At 38.0% G+C, this 23,829-nt stretch overlaps 1 protein-coding gene across 1 annotated transcript in view; it reads left to right on the forward strand.

Moving 5' to 3' along the window:
• LOC139388047 (relaxin family peptide receptor 2a) overlaps nt 1–23,829 on the forward strand; it is a 204,985-nt gene that overhangs the window by 114,351 nt on the left and 66,805 nt on the right. Inside the window, exon 11 of the mRNA XM_071134545.1 lies at nt 21,179–21,250. Within this exon, the coding sequence (XP_070990646.1) occupies nt 21,179–21,250 (72 nt within the window). The remainder of the gene's footprint in view (nt 1–21,178; nt 21,251–23,829) is intronic.

The following is a 23,829-nucleotide window of genomic DNA, read 5'->3' on the forward strand; positions in this document are numbered from 1 at the left end:
TTTTGTTAGGAGTTTGTTAGAAGTTTGTTAGGAGTTTGTTAGGATATCCTACTTTGTTAGGAGTTTGTTAGGATATCCTAGTTTGTTAGGAGTTTGTTAGGAGTTTGTTAGGAGTTTGTTAGGATATCCTAGTTTGTTAGGAGTTTGTTAGGATATCCTAGTTTGTTAGGAGTTTGTTAGGAGTTTGTTAGGATATCCTATTTTATTAGGAGTTTGTTAGGATATCCTAGTTTGTTAGGAGTTTGTTAGGAGTTTGTTAGGATATCCTATTTTGTTAGGAGTTTGTTAGGAGTTTGTTAGGAGTTTGTTAGGAGTTTGTGAGGAGTTTGTGAGGATATCCTAATTTGTTAGGAGTTTGTTACGATATCCTATTTTGTTAGGAGTTTGTTAGGAGTTTGTTAGGATATCCTACTTCGTTAGGAGTTTGTTAGGATATCCTATTTTGTTAGGAGTTTGTTAGGAGTTTGTTAGGAGTTTGTGAGGATATCCTAATTTGTTAGGAGTTTGTTAGGAGTTTGTTAGGAGTTTGTTAGGAGTTTGTGAGGATATCCTAATTTGTTAGGAGTTTGTTAGGATATCCTATTTTGTTAGGAGTTTGTTAGGAGTTTGTTAGGAGTTTGTTAGGAGTTTGTTAGGAGTTTGTTAGGATATCCTAGTTTGTTAGGAGTTTGTTAGGAGTTTGTTAGGATATCCTATTTTGTTAGGAGTTTGTTAGGAGTTTGTTAGAAGTTTGTTAGGATATCCTAGTTTGTTAGGAGTTTGTTAGGAGTTTGTTAGGAGTTTGTTAGGATATCCTATTTTGTTAGGAGTTTGTTAGGATATATTATTTTGTTAGGAGTTTGTTAGGATATACTATTTTGTTAGGAGTTTGTTAGGAGTTTGTTAGGATATCCTATTTTGTTAGGAGTTTGTTAGGAGTTTGTTAGGATATCCTATTTTGTTAGGAGTTTGTTAGGATATCCTAATTTGTTAGGAGTTTGTTAGGATATCCTAGTTTGTTAGGAGTTTGTTAGGGGTTTGTTAGGATATCCTATTTTGTTAGGAGTTTGTTATGAGTTTTTTAGGAGTTTGTTAGGAGTTTGTTAGGAGTTTGTTATGATATCCTAGTTTGTTAGGAGTTTGTTAGGATATCCTAGTTTGTTAGGAGTTTATTAGGAGTTTGTTAGGATATCCTAGTTTGTTAGGAGTTCGTTAGGATATCCTATTTTGTTAGGAGTTTGTTAGGAGTTTGTTAGGAGTTTGTTAGGATATCCTAGTTTGTTAGGAGTTCGTTAGGAGTTTGTTAGGAGTTTGTTAGGATATCCTAGTTTGTTAGGAGTTCGTTAGGATATCCTAGTTTGTTAGGAGTTTGTTAGGAGTTTGTTAGGAGTTTGTTAGGATATCCTAGTTTGTTAGGAGTTCGTTAGGATATCCTATTTTGTTAGGAGTTTGTTAGGATATCCTATTTTGTTAGGAGTTTGTTAGGAGTTTGTTAGGATATCCTATTTTGTTAGGAGTTTGTTAGGAGTTTGTTAGGAGTTTGTTAGGAGTTTGTTAGGATATCCTATTTTGTTAGGAGTTTGTTAGGAGTTTGTAAGGAGTTTGTTAGGATATCCTATTTTGTTAGGAGTTTGTTAGGATATCCTATTTTGTTAGGAGTTTGTTAGGAATTTGTTAGGAGTTTGTTAGGAGTTTGTTAGGAGTTTGTTAGGATATCCTATTTTGTTAGGAGTTTGTTAGGAGTTTGTTAGGATATCCTATTTTGTTAGGAGTTTGTTAGGATATCCTAGTTTGTTAGGAGTTTGTTAGGATATCCTATTTTGTTAGGAGTTTGTTAGGAGTTTGTTAGGAGTTTGTTAGGATATCCTAGTTTGTTAGGAGTTTGTTAGGATATCCTATTTTGTTAGAAGTTTGTTAGGATATCCTATTTTGTTAGGAGTTTGTTAGGAGTTTGTTATGAGTTTGTTAGGATATCCTAGTTTGTTAGGAGTTTGTTAGGAGTTTGTTAGGAGTTTGTTAGGGCATCCGAGTTTGTTAGGAGTTTGTTAGGATATCCTAGTTTGTTAGGAGTTTGTTAGGATATCCTAGTTTGTTAGGAGTTTGTTAGGAGTTTGTTAGGATATCCTAGTTTGTTAGGAGTTTGTTAGAAGTTTGTTAGGAGTTTGTTAGGATATCCTAGTTTGTTAGGAGTTTGTTAGGATATCCTAGTTTGTTAGGAGTTTGTTAGGATATCCTAGTTTGTTAGGAGTTTGTTAGGATATCCTAGTTTGTTAGGAGATTGTTAGGAGTTTGTTAGGAGTTTGTTAGGAGTTTGTTAGGATATCCTAGTTTGTTAGGAGTTTGTTAGGAGTTTGTTAGGATATCCTAGTTTGTTAGGAGTTCGTTAGGATATCCTAGTTTGTTAGGAGTTTGTTAGGATATCCTATTTTGTTAGGAGTTTGTTAGGATATCCTAGTTTGTTAGGAGTTTGTTAGGAGTTTGTTAGGATATCCTAGTTTGTTAGGAGTTTGTTAGGAGTTTGTTAGGATATCCTAATTTGTTAGGAGTTTGTTAGGAGTTTGTTAGGAGTTTGTTATGATATCCTAGTTTGTTAGGAGTTTGTTAGGATATCCTAGTTTTTTAGGAGTTTGTTATGAGTTTGTTAGGAGTTTGTTAGTAGTTTGTTAGGAGTTTGTTAGGATATCCTAGTTTGTTAGGAGTTTGTTAGGAGTTTGTTAGGAATTTGTTAGGAGTTTTTTAGGATATCCTAGTTTGTTAGGAGTTTGTTAGGAGTTTGTTAGGATATCCTAGTTTGTTAGGAGTTTGTTAGGAGTTTGTTAGGAGTTTGTTAGGATATCCTAGTTTGTTAGGAGTTTGTTAGGAGTTTGTTAGGAGTTTGTTAGGATATCCTATTTTGTTAGGAGTTTGTTAGGATATCCTATTTTGTTAGGAGTTTGTTAGGATATCCTAATTTGTTAGGAGTTTGTTAGGATATCCTAATTTGTTAGGAGTTTGTTAGGATATCCTATTTTGTTAGGAGTTTGTTAGGATATCCTAATTTGTTAGGAGTTTGTTAGGAGTTTGTTAGGATATCCTAGTTTGTTAGGAGTTTGTTAGGAGTTTGTTAGGAGTTTGTTAGGAGTTTGTTATGATATCCTAGTTTGTTAGGAGTTTGTTAGGATATCCTAGTTTGTTAGGAGTTTATTAGGAGTTTGTTAGGATATCCTAGTTTTTTAGGAGTTTGTTATGAGTTTGTTAGGAGTTTGTTAGGAGTTTGTTAGGAGTTTGTTAGGAGTTTGTTATGATATCCTAGTTTGTTAGGAGTTTGTTAGGATATCCTAGTTTGTTAGGAGTTTATTAGGAGTTTGTTAGGATATCCTAGTTTTTTAGGAGTTTGTTATGAGTTTGTTAGGAGTTTGTTAGGAGTTTGTTAGGAGTTTGTTAGGATATCCTAGTTTGTTAGGAGTTTGTTAGGAGTTTGTTAGGAATTTGTTAGGAGTTTGTTAGGATATCCTATTTTGTTAGAAGTTTGTTAGGATATCCTATTTTGTTAGGAGTTTGTTAGGAGTTTGTTATGAGTTTGTTAGGATATCCTAGTTTGTTAGGAGTTTGTTAGGAGTTTGTTAGGAGTTTGTTAGGGTATCCGAGTTTGTTAGGAGTTTTGTTAGGAGTTTGTTAGGATATCCTAGTTTGTTAGGAGTTTGTTAGGATATCCTAGTTTGTTAGGAGTTTGTTAGGAGTTTGTTAGGATATCCTAGTTTGTTAGGAGTTTGTTAGAAGTTTGTTAGGAGTTTGTTAGGATATCCTAGTTTGTTAGGAGTTTGTTAGGATATCCTAGTTTGTTAGGAGTTTGTTAGGATATCCTAGTTTGTTAGGAGTTTGTTAGGAGTTTGTTAGGAGTTTGTTGGAGTTTGTTAGGATATCCTAGTTTGTTAGGAGTTTGTTAGGATATCCTAGTTTGTTAGGAGATTGTTAGGAGTTTGTTAGGAGTTTGTTAGGAGTTTGTTAGGATATCCTTGTTTGTTAGGAGTTTGTTAGGAGTTTGTTAGGATATCCTAGTTCGTTAGGATATCCTAGTTTGTTAGGAGTTTGTTAGGATATCCTATTTTGTTAGGAGTTTGTTAGGATATCCTAGTTTGTTAGGAGTTTGTTAGGAGTTTGTTAGGATATCCTAGTTTGTTAGGAGTTTGTTAGGAGTTTGTTAGGATATCCTAATTTGTTAGGAGTTTGTTAGGAGTTTGTTAGGAGTTTGTTATGATATCCTAGTTTGTTAGGAGTTTGTTAGGATATCCTAGTTTTTTAGGAGTTTGTTATGAGTTTGTTAGGAGTTTGTTAGTAGTTTGTTAGGAGTTTGTTAGGAGTTTGTTAGGATATCCTAGTTTGTTAGGAGTTTGTTAGGAGTTTGTTAGGAATTTGTTAGGAGTTTTTTAGGATATCCTAGTTTGTTAGGAGTTTGTTAGGAGTTTGTTAGGATATCCTAGTTTGTTAGGAGTTTGTTAGGAGTTTGTTAGAAGTTTGTTAGGATATCCTAGTTTGTTAGGAGTTTGTTAGGAGTTTGTTAGGAGTTTGTTAGGATATCCTATTTTGTTAGGAGTTTGTTAGGATATCCTATTTTGTTAGGAGTTTGTTAGGATATCCTATTTTGTTAGGAGTTTGTTAGGATATCCTATTTTGTTAGGAGTTTGTTAGGATATCCTAATTTGTTAGGAGTTTGTTAGGATATCCTATTTTGTTAGGAGTTTGTTAGGATATCCTAATTTGTTAGGAGTTTGTTAGGAGTTTGTTAGGATATCCTAGTTTGTTAGGAGTTTGTTAGGAGTTTGTTAGGAGTTTGTTAGGAGTTTGTTAGGAGTTTGTTATGATATCCTAGTTTGTTAGGAGTTTGTTAGGATATCCTAGTTTGTTAGGAGTTTATTAGGAGTTTGTTAGGATATCCTAGTTTTTTAGGAGTTTGTTATGAGTTTGTTAGGAGTTTGTTAGGAGTTTGTTAGGAGTTTGTTAGGATATCCTAGTTTGTTAGGAGTTTGTTAGGAGTTTGTTAGGAATTTGTTAGGAGTTTTTTAGGATATCCTAGTTTGTTAGGAGTTTGTTAGGAGTTTGTTAGGATATCCTAGTTTGTTAGGAGTTTGTTAGGAGTTTGTTAGGAGTTTGTTAGGATATCCTAGTTTGTTAGGAATTTGTTAGGAGTTTGTTAGGAGTTTGTTAGGATATCCTATTTTGTTAGGAGTTTGTTAGGATATCCTATTTTGTTAGGAGTTTGTTAGGAGCTTGTTATGAGTTTGTTAGGATATCCTATTTTGTTAGGAGTTTGTTAGGAGTTTGTTAGGATATCCTATTTTGTTAGGAGTTTGTTAGGATATCCTAGTTTGTTAGGAGTTTGTTAGGATATCCTATTTTGTTAGGAGTTTGTTAGGAGTTTGTTAGGATATCCTATTTTGTTAGGAGTTTGTTAGGATATCCTATTTTGTTAGGAGTTTGTCAGGAGTTTGTTAGGAGTTTGTTAGGAGTTTGTTAGGATATCCTAGTTTGTTAGGAGTTTGTTAGAAGTTTGTTAGGAGTTTGTTAGGATATCCTAGTTTGTTAGGAGTTTGTTAGGAGTTTGTTAGGAGTTTGTTAGGGTATCCGAGTTTGTTAGGAGTTTGTTAGGATATCCTAGTTTGTTAGGAGATTGTTAGGATATCCTAGTTTATTAGGAGTTTGTTAGGAGTTTGTTAGGATATCCTAGTTTGTTAGGAGTTTGTTAGGAGTTTGTTATGATATCCTAGTTTGTTAGGAGTTTGTTAGGAGTTTGTTAGGAGTTTGTTAGGATATCCTAGTTTGTTAGGAGTTTGTTAGGATATCCTAGTTTGTTAGGAGTTTGTTAGGATATCCTAGTTTGTTAGGAGTTTGTTAGGAGTTTGTTAGGAGTTTGTTGGAGTTTGTTAGGATATCCTAGTTTGTTAGGAGTTTGTTAGGATATCCTAGTTTGTTAGGAGTTTGTTAGGAGTTTGTTAGGAGTTTGTTGGAGTTTGTTAGGATATCCTAGTTTGTTAGGAGTTTGTTAGGAGTTCGTTAGGAGTTTGTTAGGGTATCCGAGTTTGTTAGGAGTTTGTTAGGATATCCTAGTTTGTTAGGAGTTTGTTAGGATATCCTAGTTTATTAGGAGTTTGTTAGGAGTTTGTTAGGATATCCTAGTTTGTTAGGAGTTTATTAGGAGTTTGTTATGATATCCTAGTTTGTTAGGAGTTTGTTAGGAGTTTGTTAGGAGTTTGTTAGGATATCCTAGTTTGTTAGGAGTTTGTTAGGATATCCTAGTTTGTTAGGAGTTTGTTAGGATATCCTAGTTTGTTAGGAGTTTGTTATGAGTTTGTTAGGAGTTTGTTGGAGTTTGTTAGGATATCCTAGTTTGTTAGGAGTTTGTTAGGATATCCTAGTTTGTTAGGAGTTTGTTAGGAGTTTGTTGGAGTTTGTTAGGATATCCTAGTTTGTTAGGAGTTTGTTAGGAGTTTGTTAGGAGTTTGTTAGGATATCCTAGTTTGTTAGGAGTTTGTTATGAGTTTGTTAGGATATCCTAATTTGTTAGGAGCTTGTTAGGAGTTTGTTAGGAGTTTGTTAGGATATCCTAGTTTGTTAGGAGTTTGTTAGGAGTTTGTTAGGAGTTTGTTAGGAGTTTGTTATGATATCCTAGTTTGTTAGGAGTTTGTTAGGATATCCTAGTTTGTTAGGAGTTTATTAGGAATTTGTTAGGAGTTTTTTAGGATATCCTAGTTTGTTAGGAGTTTGTTAGGAGTTTGTTAGGATATCCTAGTTTGTTAGGAGTTTGTTAGGAGTTTGTTAGGAGTTTGTTAGGATATCCTAGTTTGTTAGGAGTTTGTTATGAGTTTGTTAGGAGTTTGTTAGGAGTTTGTTAGGAGTTTGTTAGGAGTTTGTTATGATATCCTAGTTTGTTAGGAGTTTGTTAGGATATCCTAGTTTGTTAGGAGTTTATTAGGAGTTTGTTAGGATATCCTAGTTTTTTAGGAGTTTGTTATGAGTTTGTTAGGAGTTTGTTAGGAGTTTGTTAGGAGTTTGTTAGGATATCCTAGTTTGTTAGGAGTTTGTTAGGAGTTTGTTAGGAATTTGTTAGGAGTTTGTTAGGATATCCTATTTTGTTAGAAGTTTGTTAGGATATCCTATTTTGTTAGGAGTTTGTTAGGAGTTTGTTATGAGTTTGTTAGGATATCCTAGTTTGTTAGGAGTTTGTTAGGAGTTTGTTAGGAGTTTGTTAGGGTATCCGAGTTTGTTAGGAGTTTTGTTAGGAGTTTGTTAGGATATCCTAGTTTGTTAGGAGTTTGTTAGGATATCCTAGTTTGTTAGGAGTTTGTTAGGAGTTTGTTAGGATATCCTAGTTTGTTAGGAGTTTGTTAGAAGTTTGTTAGGAGTTTGTTAGGATATCCTAGTTTGTTAGGAGTTTGTTAGGATATCCTAGTTTGTTAGGAGTTTGTTAGGATATCCTAGTTTGTTAGGAGTTTGTTAGGAGTTTGTTAGGAGTTTGTTGGAGTTTGTTAGGATATCCTAGTTTGTTAGGAGTTTGTTAGGATATCCTAGTTTGTTAGGAGATTGTTAGGAGTTTGTTAGGAGTTTGTTAGGAGTTTGTTAGGATATCCTTGTTTGTTAGGAGTTTGTTAGGAGTTTGTTAGGATATCCTAGTTTGTTAGGAGTTCGTTAGGATATCCTAGTTTGTTAGGAGTTTGTTAGGATATCCTATTTTGTTAGGAGTTTGTTAGGATATCCTAGTTTGTTAGGAGTTTGTTAGGAGTTTGTTAGGATATCCTAGTTTGTTAGGAGTTTGTTAGGATATCCTAATTTGTTAGGAGTTTGTTAGGAGTTTGTTAGGAGTTTGTTATGATATCCTAGTTTGTTAGGAGTTTGTTAGGATATCCTAGTTTTTTAGGAGTTTGTTATGAGTTTGTTAGGAGTTTGTTAGTAGTTTGTTAGGAGTTTGTTAGGAGTTTGTTAGGATATCCTAGTTTGTTAGGAGTTTGTTAGGAGTTTGTTAGGAATTTGTTAGGAGTTTTTTAGGATATCCTAGTTTGTTAGGAGTTTGTTAGGAGTTTGTTAGGATATCCTAGTTTGTTAGGAGTTTGTTAGGAGTTTGTTAGAAGTTTGTTAGGATATCCTAGTTTGTTAGGAGTTTGTTAGGAGTTTGTTAGGAGTTTGTTAGGATATCCTATTTTGTTAGGAGTTTGTTAGGATATCCTATTTTGTTAGGAGTTTGTTAGGATATCCTAATTTGTTAGGAGTTTGTTAGGATATCCTATTTTGTTAGGAGTTTGTTAGGAGTTTGTTAGGAGTTTGTTGGAGTTTGTTAGGATATCCTAGTTTGTTAGGAGTTTGTTAGGAGTTCGTTAGGAGTTTGTTAGGGTATCCGAGTTTGTTAGGAGTTTGTTAGGATATCCTAGTTTGTTAGGAGTTTGTTAGGATATCCTAGTTTATTAGGAGTTTGTTAGGAGTTTGTTAGGATATCCTAGTTTGTTAGGAGTTTATTAGGAGTTTGTTATGATATCCTAGTTTGTTAGGAGTTTGTTAGGAGTTTGTTAGGAGTTTGTTAGGATATCCTAGTTTGTTAGGAGTTTGTTAGGATATCCTAGTTTGTTAGGAGTTTGTTAGGATATCCTAGTTTGTTAGGAGTTTGTTATGAGTTTGTTAGGAGTTTGTTGGAGTTTGTTAGGATATCCTAGTTTGTTAGGAGTTTGTTAGGATATCCTAGTTTGTTAGGAGTTTGTTAGGAGTTTGTTGGAGTTTGTTAGGATATCCTAGTTTGTTAGGAGTTTGTTAGGAGTTTGTTAGGAGTTTGTTAGGATATCCTAGTTTGTTAGGAGTTTGTTATGAGTTTGTTAGGATATCCTAATTTGTTAGGAGCTTGTTAGGAGTTTGTTAGGAGTTTGTTAGGATATCCTAGTTTGTTAGGAGTTTGTTAGGAGTTTGTTAGGAGTTTGTTAGGAGTTTGTTATGATATCCTAGTTTGTTAGGAGTTTGTTAGGATATCCTAGTTTGTTAGGAGTTTATTAGGAATTTGTTAGGAGTTTTTTAGGATATCCTAGTTTGTTAGGAGTTTGTTAGGAGTTTGTTAGGATATCCTAGTTTGTTAGGAGTTTGTTAGGAGTTTGTTAGGAGTTTGTTAGGATATCCTAGTTTGTTAGGAGTTTGTTATGAGTTTGTTAGGAGTTTGTTAGGAGTTTGTTAGGAGTTTGTTAGGAGTTTGTTATGATATCCTAGTTTGTTAGGAGTTTGTTAGGATATCCTAGTTTGTTAGGAGTTTATTAGGAGTTTGTTAGGATATCCTAGTTTTTTAGGAGTTTGTTATGAGTTTGTTAGGAGTTTGTTAGGAGTTTGTTAGGAGTTTGTTAGGATATCCTAGTTTGTTAGGAGTTTGTTAGGAGTTTGTTAGGAATTTGTTAGGAGTTTGTTAGGATATCCTATTTTGTTAGAAGTTTGTTAGGATATCCTATTTTGTTAGGAGTTTGTTAGGAGTTTGTTATGAGTTTGTTAGGATATCCTAGTTTGTTAGGAGTTTGTTAGGAGTTTGTTAGGAGTTTGTTAGGGTATCCGAGTTTGTTAGGAGTTTTGTTAGGAGTTTGTTAGGATATCCTAGTTTGTTAGGAGTTTGTTAGGATATCCTAGTTTGTTAGGAGTTTGTTAGGAGTTTGTTAGGATATCCTAGTTTGTTAGGAGTTTGTTAGAAGTTTGTTAGGAGTTTGTTAGGATATCCTAGTTTGTTAGGAGTTTGTTAGGATATCCTAGTTTGTTAGGAGTTTGTTAGGATATCCTAGTTTGTTAGGAGTTTGTTAGGAGTTTGTTAGGAGTTTGTTGGAGTTTGTTAGGATATCCTAGTTTGTTAGGAGTTTGTTAGGATATCCTAGTTTGTTAGGAGATTGTTAGGAGTTTGTTAGGAGTTTGTTAGGAGTTTGTTAGGATATCCTTGTTTGTTAGGAGTTTGTTAGGAGTTTGTTAGGATATCCTAGTTTGTTAGGAGTTCGTTAGGATATCCTAGTTTGTTAGGAGTTTGTTAGGATATCCTATTTTGTTAGGAGTTTGTTAGGATATCCTAGTTTGTTAGGAGTTTGTTAGGAGTTTGTTAGGATATCCTAGTTTGTTAGCAGTTTGTTAGGATATCCTAATTTGTTAGGAGTTTGTTAGGAGTTTGTTAGGAGTTTGTTATGATATCCTAGTTTGTTAGGAGTTTGTTAGGATATCCTAGTTTTTTAGGAGTTTGTTATGAGTTTGTTAGGAGTTTGTTAGTAGTTTGTTAGGAGTTTGTTAGGAGTTTGTTAGGATATCCTAGTTTGTTAGGAGTTTGTTAGGAGTTTGTTAGGAATTTGTTAGGAGTTTTTTAGGATATCCTAGTTTGTTAGGAGTTTGTTAGGAGTTTGTTAGGATATCCTAGTTTGTTAGGAGTTTGTTAGGAGTTTGTTAGAAGTTTGTTAGGATATCCTAGTTTGTTAGGAGTTTGTTAGGAGTTTGTTAGGAGTTTGTTAGGATATCCTATTTTGTTAGGAGTTTGTTAGGATATCCTATTTTGTTAGGAGTTTGTTAGGATATCCTAATTTGTTAGGAGTTTGTTAGGATATCCTATTTTGTTAGGAGTTTGTTAGGATATCCTAATTTGTTAGGAGTTTGTTAGGAGTTTGTTAGGATATCCTAGTTTGTTAGGAGTTTGTTAGGAGTTTGTTAGGAGTTTGTTAGGAGTTTGTTAGGAGTTTGTTATGATATCCTAGTTTGTTAGGAGTTTGTTAGGATATCCTAGTTTGTTAGGAGTTTATTAGGAGTTTGTTAGGATATCCTAGTTTTTTAGGAGTTTGTTATGAGTTTGTTAGGAGTTTGTTAGGAGTTTGTTAGGAGTTTGTTAGGATATCCTAGTTTGTTAGGAGTTTGTTAGGAGTTTGTTAGGAATTTGTTAGGAGTTTTTTAGGATATCCTAGTTTGTTAGGAGTTTGTTAGGAGTTTGTTAGGATATCCTAGTTTGTTAGGAGTTTGTTAGGAGTTTGTTAGGAGTTTGTTAGGATATCCTAGTTTGTTAGGAATTTGTTAGGAGTTTGTTAGGAGTTTGTTAGGATATCCTATTTTGTTAGGAGTTTGTTAGGATATCCTATTTTGTTAGGAGTTTGTTAGGAGTTTGTTATGAGTTTGTTAGGATATCCTATTTTGTTAGGAGTTTGTTAGGAGTTTGTTAGGATATCCTATTTTGTTAGGAGTTTGTTAGGATATCCTAGTTTGTTAGGAGTTTGTTAGGATATCCTATTTTGTTAGGAGTTTGTTAGGAGTTTGTTAGGATATCCTATTTTGTTAGGAGTTTGTTAGGATATCCTATTTTGTCAGGAGTTTGTTAGGAGTTTGTTAGGAGTTTGTTAGGATATCCTAGTTTGTTAGGAGTTTGTTAGAAGTTTGTTAGGAGTTTGTTAGGATATCCTAGTTTGTTAGGAGTTTGTTAGGAGTTTGTTAGGAGTTTGTTAGGGTATCCGAGTTTGTTAGGAGTTTGTTAGGATATCCTAGTTTGTTAGGAGATTGTTAGGATATCCTAGTTTATTAGGAGTTTGTTAGGAGTTTGTTAGGATATCCTAGTTTGTTAGGAGTTTGTTAGGAGTTTGTTATGATATCCTAGTTTGTTAGGAGTTTGTTAGGAGTTTGTTAGGAGTTTGTTAGGATATCCTAGTTTGTTAGGAGTTTGTTAGGATATCCTAGTTTGTTAGGAGTTTGTTAGGATATCCTAGTTTGTTAGGAGTTTGTTAGGAGTTTGTTAGGAGTTTGTTGGAGTTTGTTAGGATATCCTAGTTTGTTAGGAGTTTGTTAGGATATCCTAGTTTGTTAGGAGTTTGTTAGGAGTTTGTTAGGAGTTTGTTGGAGTTTGTTAGGATATCCTAGTTTGTTAGGAGTTTGTTAGGAGTTCGTTAGGAGTTTGTTAGGGTATCCGAGTTTGTTAGGAGTTTGTTAGGATATCCTAGTTTGTTAGGAGTTTGTTAGGATATCCTAGTTTATTAGGAGTTTGTTAGGATATCCTAGTTTGTTAGGAGTTTGTTATGAGTTTGTTAGGAGTTTGTTGGAGTTTGTTAGGATATCCTAGTTTGTTAGGAGTTTGTTAGGATATCCTAGTTTGTTAGGAGTTTGTTAGGAGTTTGTTAGGAGTTTGTTGGAGTTTGTTAGGATATCCTAGTTTGTTAGGAGTTTGTTAGGAGTTTGTTAGGAGTTTGTTAGGATATCCTAGTTTGTTAGGAGTTTGTTATGAGTTTGTTAGGATATCCTAATTTGTTAGGAGCTTGTTAGGAGTTTGTTAGGAGTTTGTTAGGATATCCTAGTTTGTTAGGAGTTTGTTAGGAGTTTGTTAGGAGTTTGTTAGGAGTTTGTTATGATATCCTAGTTTGTTAGGAGTTTGTTAGGATATCCTAGTTTGTTAGGAGTTTATTAGGAATTTGTTAGGAGTTTTTTAGGATATCCTAGTTTGTTAGGAGTTTGTTAGGAGTTTGTTAGGATATCCTAGTTTGTTAGGAGTTTGTTAGGAGTTTGTTAGGAGTTTGTTAGGATATCCTAGTTTGTTAGGAATTTGTTAGGAGTTTGTTAGGAGTTTGTTAGGATATCCTATTTTGTTAGGAGTTTGTTAGGATATCCTATTTTGTTAGGAGTTTGTTAGGAGTTTGTTAGGATATCCTATTTTGTTAGGAGTTTGTTAGGAGTTTGTTAGGATATCCTATTTTGTTAGGAGTTTGTTAGGATATCCTAGTTTGTTAGGAGTTTGTTAGGATATCCTATTTTGTTAGGAGTTTGTTAGGAGTTTGTTAGGATATCCTATTTTGTTAGGAGTTTGTTAGGATATCCTATTTTGTTAGGAGTTTGTCAGGAGTTTGTTAGGAGTTTGTTAGGAAATCCTAGTTTGTTAGGAGTTTGTTAGAAGTTTGTTAGGAGTTTGTTAGGATATCCTAGTTTGTTAGGAGTTTGTTAGGAGTTTGTTAGGAGTTTGTTAGGGTATCCGAGTTTGTTAGGAGTTTGTTAGGATATCCTAGTTTATTAGGAGTTTGTTAGGAGTTTGTTAGGATATCCTAGTTTGTTAGGAGTTTGTTAGGAGTTTGTTATGATATCCTAGTTTGTTAGGAGTTTGTTAGGAGTTTGTTAGGAGTTTGTTAGGATATCCTAGTTTGTTAGGAGTTTGTTAGGATATCCTAGTTTGTTAGGAGTTTGTTAGGATATCCTAGTTTGTTAGGAGTTTGTTAGGAGTTTGTTAGGAGTTTGTTGGAGTTTGTTAGGATATCCTAGTTTGTTAGGAGTTTGTTAGGATATCCTAGTTTGTTAGGAGTTTGTTAGGAGTTTGTTAGGAGTTTGTTGGAGTTTGTTAGGATATCCTAGTTTGTTAGGAGTTTGTTAGGAGTTTGTTAGGAGTTTGTTAGGATATCCTAGTTTGTTAGGAGTTTGTTAGGAGTTCGTTAGGAGTTTGTTAGGGTATCCGAGTTTGTTAGGAGTTTGTTAGGATATCCTAGTTTGTTAGGAGTTTGTTAGGATATCCTAGTTTATTAGGAGTTTGTTAGGAGTTTGTTAGGATATCCTAGTTTGTTAGGAGTTTATTAGGAGTTTGTTATGATATCCTAGTTTGTTAGGAGTTTGTTAGGAGTTTGTTAGGAGTTTGTTAGGATATCCTAGTTTGTTAGGAGTTTGTTAGGATATCCTAGTTTGTTAGGAGTTTGTTAGGATATCCTAGTTTGTTAGGAGTTTGTTAGGAGTTTGTTAGGATATCCTAGTTTGTTAGGAGTTTGTTAGGAGTTTGTTAGGAGTTTGTTAGGATATCCTAGTTTGTTAGGAATTTGTTAGGAGTTTGTTAGGAGTTTGTTAGGATATCCTATTTTGTTAGGAGTTTGTTAGGATATCCTATTTTGTTAGGAGTTTGTTAGGAGTTTGTTAGGATATCCTATTTTGTTAGGAGTTTGTTAGGAGTTTGTTAGGATATCCTATTTTGTTAGGAGTTTGTTAGGATATCCTAGTTTGTTAGGAGTTTGTTAGGATATCCTATTTTGTTAGGAGTTTGTTAGGAGTTTGTTAGGATATCCTATTTTGTTAGGAGTTTGTTAGGATATCCTATTTTGTTAGGAGTTTGTCAGGAGTTTGTTAGGAGTTTGTTAGGAAATCCTAGTTTGTTAGGAGTTTGTTAGAAGTTTGTTAGGAGTTTGTTAGGATATCCTAGTTTGTTAGGAGTTTGTTAGGAGTTTGTTAGGAGTTTGTTAGGGTATCCGAGTTTGTTAGGAGTTTGTTAGGATATCCTAGTTTATTAGGAGTTTGTTAGGAGTTTGTTAGGATATCCTAGTTTGTTAGGAGTTTGTTAGGAGTTTGTTATGATATCCTAGTTTGTTAGGAGTTTGTTAGGAGTTTGTTAGGAGTTTGTTAGGATATCCTAGTTTGTTAGGAGTTTGTTAGGATATCCTAGTTTGTTAGGAGTTTGTTAGGATATCCTAGTTTGTTAGGAGTTTGTTAGGAGTTTGTTAGGAGTTTGTTGGAGTTTGTTAGGATATCCTAGTTTGTTAGGAGTTTGTTAGGATATCCTAGTTTGTTAGGAGTTTGTTAGGAGTTTGTTAGGAGTTTGTTGGAGTTTGTTAGGATATCCTAGTTTGTTAGGAGTTTGTTAGGAGTTTGTTAGGAGTTTGTTAGGATATCCTAGTTTGTTAGGAGTTTGTTAGGAGTTCGTTAGGAGTTTGTTAGGGTATCCGAGTTTGTTAGGAGTTTGTTAGGATATCCTAGTTTGTTAGGAGTTTGTTAGGATATCCTAGTTTATTAGGAGTTTGTTAGGAGTTTGTTAGGATATCCTAGTTTGTTAGGAGTTTATTAGGAGTTTGTTATGATATCCTAGTTTGTTAGGAGTTTGTTAGGAGTTTGTTAGGAGTTTGTTAGGATATCCTAGTTTGTTAGGAGTTTGTTAGGATATCCTAGTTTGTTAGGAGTTTGTTAGGATATCCTAGTTTGTTAGGAGTTTGTTATGAGTTTGTTAGGAGTTTGTTGGAGTTTGTTAGGATATCCTAGTTTGTTAGGAGTTTGTTAGGATATCCTAGTTTGTTAGGAGTTTGTTAGGAGTTTGTTAGGAGTTTGTTGGAGTTTGTTAGGATATCCTAGTTTGTTAGGAGTTTGTTAGGAGTTTGTTAGGAGTTTGTTAGGATATCCTAGTTTGTTAGGAGTTTGTTATGAGTTTGTTAGGATATCCTAATTTGTTAGGAGCTTGTTAGGAGTTTGTTAGGAGTTTGTTAGGATATCCTACTTTGTTAGGAGTTTGTTAGGAGTTTGTTAGGAGTTTGTTAGGAGTTTGTTATGATATCCTAGTTTGTTAGGAGTTTGTTAGGATATCCTAGTTTGTTAGGAGTTTATTAGGAGTTTGTTAGGATATCCTAGTTTTTTAGGTGTTTGTTATGAGTTTGTTAGGAGTTCGTTAGGAGTTTGTTAGGAGTTTGTTAGGATATCCTAGTTTGTTAGGAGTTTGTTAGGATATCCTAGTTTGTTAGGAGTTTGTTAGGATATCCTAGTTTGTTAGGAGTTTGTTAGGAGTTTGTTAGAGTTTGTTAGGATATCCTAGTTTGTTAGGAGTTTGTTAGGATATCCTAGTTTGTTAGGAGTTTGTTAGGAGTTTGTTAGGAGTTTGTTAGGAGTTTGTTGGAGTTTGTTAGGATATCCTAGTTTGTTAGGAGTTTGTTAGGAGTTTGTTAGGAGTTTGTTAGGATATCCTAGTTTGTTAGGAGTTTGTTATGAGTTTGTTAGGATATCCTAATTTGTTAGGAGCTTGTTAGGAATTTGTTAGGAGTTTGTTAGGATATCCTAGTTTGTTAGGAGTTTGTTAAGATATTCTATTTTGTTAGGAGTTTGTTAGGATATTCTAGTTTGTTAGGAGTTTGTTAGGAGTTTGTTAGGATATCCTAGTTTGTTAGGAGTTTGTTAGGAGTTTGTTAGGAGTTTGTTAGGATATCCCTGTCAGATCCGATATCCTACAAAACATCACTTTACTTCACTTTGCAACAAAATGAAACACGAATCTCAAAGGAAATCTCAATGTGAAGCTCGTTTCCTACAGAGTTTTAAAACTCTTATCTGAACGAGGAGTCTCTGTTGACACAGTGTTGGTTTGTGAAGGGTCCGTTCCAAATGGAACCCTATTTTGTATACGGTGCACTACTTTTGACCAAGGCCCACACCTGTAGAGGTAATAGGGTACCATTTTGGACGGACACTAATTTCCCCCGTCTCTGTATCCTACAGGCGTGGTAAACTCATAGTAGTATATCTCAATGGGGGATCTGTACAGACACAATGTTAGTCTGATAGGACTCCTTCTCTGTTTGTATTACCCAGAGTCCTCTGGTAAAATCACTTCTGCAACATACCTTGGTGGTCTTTCTCTATTTCTTCTATAAGCCCTCCTTCTCTCTTTCTTTCTCTCTCTCCTTCTCACTCCCACTCTTTCTTTCTCTCTCTCCTTCCCACTCCTGCTCTCCTCTCTCTCTCTCTCTTTCTTTGTCTGTCTGTCTCTCTCTCTTTCGCTCTCTTTATCCCTCTCTACTTCTCACGCTCTCTCTCTCTGTCTCTCTCTCTCTCTCACTCCCTGTCTCATACAATTTAATTCAAGAGGCTTTATTGGCATGGAAATGTAGGGATTTGCTAAGGCCACTGCCAAAGAAGAGCAGGAACATATAAATCTCTCTCCCTCTCTCACGCTCTCCCTCTCCATCTCTCCCCCCTCTGTTTCTCAGACATGGTGAGTTATATTAGGCTTCACGCTCTGCATCTCCATCCCTCTGACTCAATGACAGCAGACAGACTGACTGACTGTCACTTAGATATGTTGTTTACTCCTCCACCGGAATACACAGCTGATTCACACACTAAGGATTAGACAGCTGTGTGTGTGTGTGTGTGTGTGTGTGTGCGTGTGTGTGTGTGTGCGCGCGCGTGTGTGTGTGTGTGTGTGTGTGTGTGCGTGCGCGTGTGTGTGTGTGTGTGTGTGTGTGTGTGTGTGCGCGTGTGTGTGTGTGTGTGTGTGCGTGTGTGTGTGCGTGTGTCATAGCGTGCTGTATTTGTGACTGACTCAGCACCAACATCAGTGGTGAATATTCAACAAGATCTCACGGCATGGACTCTACAAGGTGTCTAAAGCGTTCCACAGGGATACTGGTCCATGTTGACTCCAATGCTTCCCACTCCTTGCATCAAGTTGGCTGGATGTCCTTTGAGTGGTGGATCATTCTTGATACACACGGAAAACTCTTGAGTGTGAAAAACCCCAGCAGTGTTACAGTTCTTGACACAAACCGGTGCGCCTGGTACCGACTACCATACCCAGTTTGACACGCCTACTCCCGCTCCGGCGCTCGACGTCGCCAGTTTACTCATTATGACGCACACCTGTCTCCATCGTTACACGCACCTGGACTCCATCACCTTCCTGATTACCTCCCCTATATCTGTCACTCCTTTTGTTTCTTGTCCCAGGTGTTATTGACTCAGGTTTCTGTGTTAAGACTACACTACTATGTTGTCTCGTTCCATGTCTCTTGGTTTTATTAAAACGTACCACCTGCTTCTCCACTCTCAGGGTCTTCGTTACACCGTTGAAATGCCCTTACAATCTTTTGTCTTGCTCATTCTCCTTCTGAATGGCACACATACAGAAGCCATGTCTCATCTGGAGCGACCTGGCTAGAATATTTCTCTCCTGTATTGATGTCTATTACAAATAGTGTTGTGTTTTTAATGTATTTCTCATAAAATAAACTGTTGGTGTCTTATTGCTGACGCTGAATCAGAATCATAACTGCTGTTTTATGTATATGGGGAGGTGTGACTCTGTGTTAGTGTGTATGTGTCAGGTAAGGTACATGGGGAGGTGTGACTGTGTGTTAGTGTGTATGTGTCAGGTAAGGTACATGGGGAGGTGTGACTGTGTGTTAGTGTGTATGTGTCAGGTAAGGTACATGGGGAGGTGTGACTGTGTGTTAGTGTGTATGTGTCAGGTAAGGTACATGGGGAGGTGTGACTCTGTGTTAGTGTTTATGTGTCAGGTAAGGTACATGGGGGAGCTGTGAATCTGTGTTAGTGTGTATGTGTCAGGTAAGGTACATGGGGGAGGTGTGACTCTGTGTTAGTGTGTATGTGTCAGGTAAGGTACATGAGTGAGGTGTGACTGTGTGTTAGTGTGTATGTGTCAGGTAAGGTACATGGGGGAGGTGTGACTGTGTTAGTGTGTATGTGTCGGGTTAGGTACATGGGGGAGGTGTGACTGTGTGTTAGTGTGTATGTGTCGGGTAAGGTACATGGGGGAGGTGTGACTATGTGTTAGTGTGTATGTGTCAGGTAAGGTATATGGGGGAGATTGTGACTGTGTGTTAGTGTGTATGTGTCGGGTAAGGTACATGGGGGAGGTGTGACTGTGTGTTAGTGTGTGGGAACAAACACGTCTTGTTGTCTGTTTGGATATCAGAATGTATCTAATGTGACTCCTCCTGTCACGCCCTGACCCTAGATTGCTTTGTATGTTTCTATTTTTAGTTTGGTCACGGTGTGATGTGGCTAGGTATCCTATGTTGTATGTCTAGGTGTTGTGTTTCTATGTTTAGGCCTGGTATGGTTCCCAATCAGAGGCAGCTGGTTATCGTTGTCTCTGATTGAGAACCATACTTAGGCAGCCTGTTTTCCCACTATGGGTTGTGGGTAGTTGTTTTCTGTTGTGTGTCTCTGCACCAACCAGAACTGTTTCGGTCATTCACGTTGTTATTTTTGTGATTTCAGTGTTCATTAAATAAATATGGACACATACCACGCTGCACCTTGGTCCTCTTCTTCCAACAGCCGTTACACCTACACACTCTACACACTCTACACACTCTACACACTCTACACACTCTGAAGTGTTTTGTGTTTGTGCACGAGCGTGCACACGTTGTGTGTTTTTTAAAATCTTTCACAGGTATTGTTCATAACTCACACAACCATTCTGTCAGCAACGTAACTCACACAACCTCTCTGTCTGCCTAGTAACTCACACAACCTCTCTGTCTGCCTAGTAACTCACACAACCATTATGTCAGCAACTTAACTCACACAACCATTCTGTCTGCCTAGTAACTCACACAACCATTCTGTCAGCCTAGTAACTCACACAACCTCTCTGTCTGCCTAGTAACTCACACAACCATTCTGTCAGCAACGTAACTCACACAACCTCTCTGTCTGCCTAGTAACTCACACAACCATTCTGTCAGCAACGTAACTCACACAACCATTCTGTCTGTCTAGTAACTCACACAACCTCTCTGTCTGCCTAGTAACTCACACAACCTCTCTGTCTGCCTAGTAACTCACACAACCTCTCTGTCTGCCTAGTAACTCACACAACCATTCTGTCAGCCTAGTAACTCACACAACCTCTCTGTCTGGCTAGTAACTCACACAACCTCTCTGTCTGCCTAGTAACTCACACAACCATTCTGTCAGCCTAGTAACTCACACAACCTCTCTGTCTGCCTAGTAACTCACACAACCTCTCTGTCTGCCTAGTAACTCACACAACCATTCTGTCAGCCTAGTAACTCACACAACCTCTCTGTCTGCCTAGTAACTCACACCACCATTCTGTCAGCAACGTAACTCACACAACCATTCTGTCTGCCTAGTAACTCACACAACCTCTCTGTCTGCCTAGTAACTCACACAACCTCTCTGTCTGCCTAGTAACTCACACAACCTCTCTGTCTGCCTAGTAACTCACACAACCATTCTGTCTGCCTAGTAACTCACACAACCATTCTGTCAGCCTAGTAACTCACACAACCTCTCTGTCTGCCTAGTAACTCACACAACCATTCTGTCAGCAACGTAACTCACACAACCTCTCTGTCTGCCTAGTAACTCACACAACCATTCTGTCAGCAACGTAACTCACACAACCATTCTGTCTGCCTAGTAACTCACACAACCTCTCTGTCTGCCTAGTAACTCACACAACCTCTCTGTCTGCCTAGTAACTCACACAACCATTCTGTCAGCCTAGTAACTCACACAACCTCTCTGTCTGCCTAGTAACTCACACAACCATTCTGTCAGCCTAGTAACTCACACAACCTCTCTGTCTGCCTAGTAACTCACACAACCTCTCTGTCTGCCTAGTAACTCACACAACCATTCTGTCAGCCTAGTAACTCACACAACCTCTCTGTCTGCCTAGTAACTCACACAACCATTCTGTCAGCAACGTAACTCACACAACCTCTCTGTCTGCCTAGTAACTCACACAACCATTCTGTCAGCAACGTAACTCACACAACCTCTCTGTCTGCCTAGTAACTCACACAACCATTCTGTCTGCCTAGTAACTCACACAACCATTCTGTCAGCCTAGTAACTCACACAACCACTCTGTCTGCCTAGTAACTCACACAACCACTCTGTCAGCCTAGTAACTCACACAACCATTCTGTCAGCAACGTAACTCACACAACCACTCTGTCTGCCTAGTAACTCACACAACCTCTCTGTCAGTCTAGTAACTCACACAATCACTCTGTCAGCCTAGTAACTCACACAACCATTCTGTCAGCAACGTAACTTACACAACCTCTCTGGCAGCCAAACAAACTCACACAACCTCTCTGTCAGTCTATTAACTCACACAACCACTCTGTCTGCCTAGTAACTCACACAACCTCTCTGTCTGCCTAGTAACTCACACAACCACTCTGTCAGTCTAGTAACTCACACAACCACTCTGTCAGCCTAGTAACTCACACAACCATTCTGTCAGCCTAGTAACTCACACAACCATTCTGTCAGCCTAGTAACTCACACAACCACTCTGTCAGCCTAGTAACTCACACAACCATTCTGTCAGCAACGTAACTCACACAACCATTCTGTCTGCCTAGTAACTCACACAACCACCCTGTCAGTCTAGTAACTCACACAACCACTGGGGGGGTTGAACAAGACTGTGTCTGTGTGATAAATAAATGTTTGAAACCATTAAACTGTAGTAATTCTCTCTATCCCTGACAGGCTCCTAATGGACAACAACCACTGGGGTTGAACAAGACTGTGTGTCTGTGTGATAAATAAATGTTTGAAACCATTAAACTGTAGTAATTCTCTCTATCCCTGACAGGCTCCTAATGGACAACAACCACTGGGGTTGAACAAGACTGTGTGTGTCTGTTTGAAACCATTAAACTGTAGTAATTCTCTCTATCCCTGACAGGCTCCTAATGGACAACAAGATCACAACTCTTCCTGAAAACACTTTTCAGTCTTTAGTGGTTCTAGAAGAGCTGTGAGTGGAACCCTAAGTGAACAATGACAACTATTACTAGAACCCTAACTGAACAATGACAACTATTACTAGAACCCTAACTGAACAATGACAACTATTAGCAGAACCCTAACTGAACAATGACAACTATTAGCAGAACCCTAACTGAACAATGACAACTATTACCAGAACCCTAACTGAACAATGACAACTATTAGTAGAACCCTAACTGAACAATGACAACTATTAGTAGAACCCTAACTGAACAATGACAACTATTAGTAGAACCCTAACTGAACAATGACAACTATTAGTAGAACCCTAACTGAACAATGACAACTATTAGTAGAACCCTAACTGAACAATGACAACTATTAGTAGAACCCTAACTGAACAATGACAACTATTACCATAACCCTAACTGAACAATGACAACTATTAGTAGAACCCTAACTGAACAATGACAACTATTAGTAGAACCCTAACTGAACAATGACAACTATTACCATAACCCTAACTGAATAATGACAACTATTAGTAGAACCCTAACTGAACAATGAAAATTATTAGCAGAACTCTAACTGAACAATGAGAAGTAGAACAAATTTCAGTTGAGGGTGGTGCTGGAAGAACTGTGAGTAACTACTCCGTCATTCAGCCGTTCTGTCTACCTGTCATTCTGTCTACCTGTCACCTGTCATTCTGTCTACCTGTCATTCTGTCTACCTGTCACCTGTTATTCTGGCATTCTGTCTACCTGTCACCTGTCATTCTGTCTACCTGTCATTCTGTCTACCAGTCATTCTTTCTACCTGTCTACCTGTCATTCTGTCTACCAGTCATTCTTTCTACCTGTCTACCTGTCATTCTGTCTACCAGTCATTCTTTCTACCTGTCTACCTGTCATTCTGTCTACCTGTCATTCTTTCTACCTGTCTACCTGTCATTCTGTCTACCTGTCATTCTTTCTACCTGTCACCTGTCATTCTGTGTACCTGTCATTCTGTGTATCTGTCATTCTGTCTACCTGTCATTCTGTCTACATTTCTACCTGTCATTCTTTCTACCTGTCACCTGTCATTCGTTCTACCTGTCTACCTGTCATTCTGTGTACCTGTCATTCTTTCTACCTGTCATTCTTTCTACCTGTCATTCTTTCTACCTGTCTACCTGTCATTCTTTCTACCTGTCATTCTTTCTACCTGTCATTCTGTGGACCTGTTATTCTTTCTACCTGTCTACCTGGCATTCTTTCTACCTGTCTACCTGTCATTCTGTCTACCTGTCATTCTTTCTACCTGTCACCTGTCATTCTGTCTACCTGTCATTCTGTGGAACCTGTCATTCTGTTACCTGTCGTTCTGTCTACCTGTCATTCTGTCTATCTGTTATTCTGTCTACCTGTCATTCTTTCTACCTGTCATTCTTTCTACCTGTCATTCTGTCTACCTGTCATTCTGTCTACCTGTCTACCTGTCATTCTTTCTACCTGTCATTCTGTCTACCTGTCATTCTTTCTACCTGTCTATCTGTCATTCTGCCTATCTGTCATTCTGTCTACTTGTCTTCCTGACATTCTCTTTCTCTCCCTCTCTCCTTCCCCCTCTCTTTCCCCTCCTGCTCTCATTCCCCCCTCTCTCCCTCTCTCCTTCCCTTCTGTCACCTGTCTACCTGTCATTCTTTCTACCTGTCATTCTGTGTACCTGTCATTCTGTGTACCTGTCATTCTGTCTACCGGTCATTCTTTCTACCTGTCTACCTGTCATTCTGTCTACCTGTCAACCTGTCATTCTTTCTACCTGTCTACCTGTCATTCTTTCTACCTGTCATTCTGTCTACCTGTCATTCTTTCTACCCGTCTACCTGTCATTCTGTGTACCTGTCATTCTGTGTGCCTGTCTACCTATCATTATGTCTACTTGTCTATCTGTCATTCTGTCTATCTGTCATTCTGTCTACTTGTCTTCCTGACATTCTCTTTCTCTCCCTCTCTCCTTCCCCTCTCTCCCCCCTCCTGCTCTCGCTCCCTCTCTCCTTCCACCTCTCTCGCCCCTCCTGCTCTCGTTCCCCCCCTCTCTCTCCCTCTCTCCTTCCCACTCTCCTTCCCCCCTCTCTGCCCTCCTGCTCTTGCTCTCCCCTCTCTCTCCCTCTCTCCTTCCCCCTTCTCTCCCCTCCTGCTCTCGCTCCCCCCTCTCTCCCTCTCTCCTCCCCCCTCTCTCTCCCCTCCTGCTCTCGCTCCCCTCCTCTCTCCCTCTCTCCTTCTCCCTCTCCTTCCACCCTCTCTGCCCTCCTGCTCTCGCTCCCCCCTCTCTCCCTCTCTCCTCCCCCCTCTCTCTCCCCTCCTGCTCTCGCTCCCCTCCTCTCTCCCTCTCTCTTTTCCCCTCTCCTTCCCCCTCTCTCTGCCCTCCTGTTCTCCCCTCTCTCTCCCTCTCTCCTTACCCCCCCTCTCTCGCTCCCCCTCTCTCTCCCTCTCTCCTTCCCCCTCTCCTTCCACCCTCTCTGCCCTCCTGCTCTCCCCTCTCTCTCCCTCTCTCCTTACCCCCCCTCTCTCCCCTTCTGCTCTCGCTCCCCCTCCCTCTCTCGCCCCCCCTGCTCTCGCT

This window comes from Oncorhynchus clarkii, chromosome 29, assembly GCF_045791955.1.
Source record: "Oncorhynchus clarkii lewisi isolate Uvic-CL-2024 chromosome 29, UVic_Ocla_1.0, whole genome shotgun sequence".
Classification (NCBI taxonomy): Eukaryota; Metazoa; Chordata; class Actinopteri; order Salmoniformes; family Salmonidae; genus Oncorhynchus; species Oncorhynchus clarkii.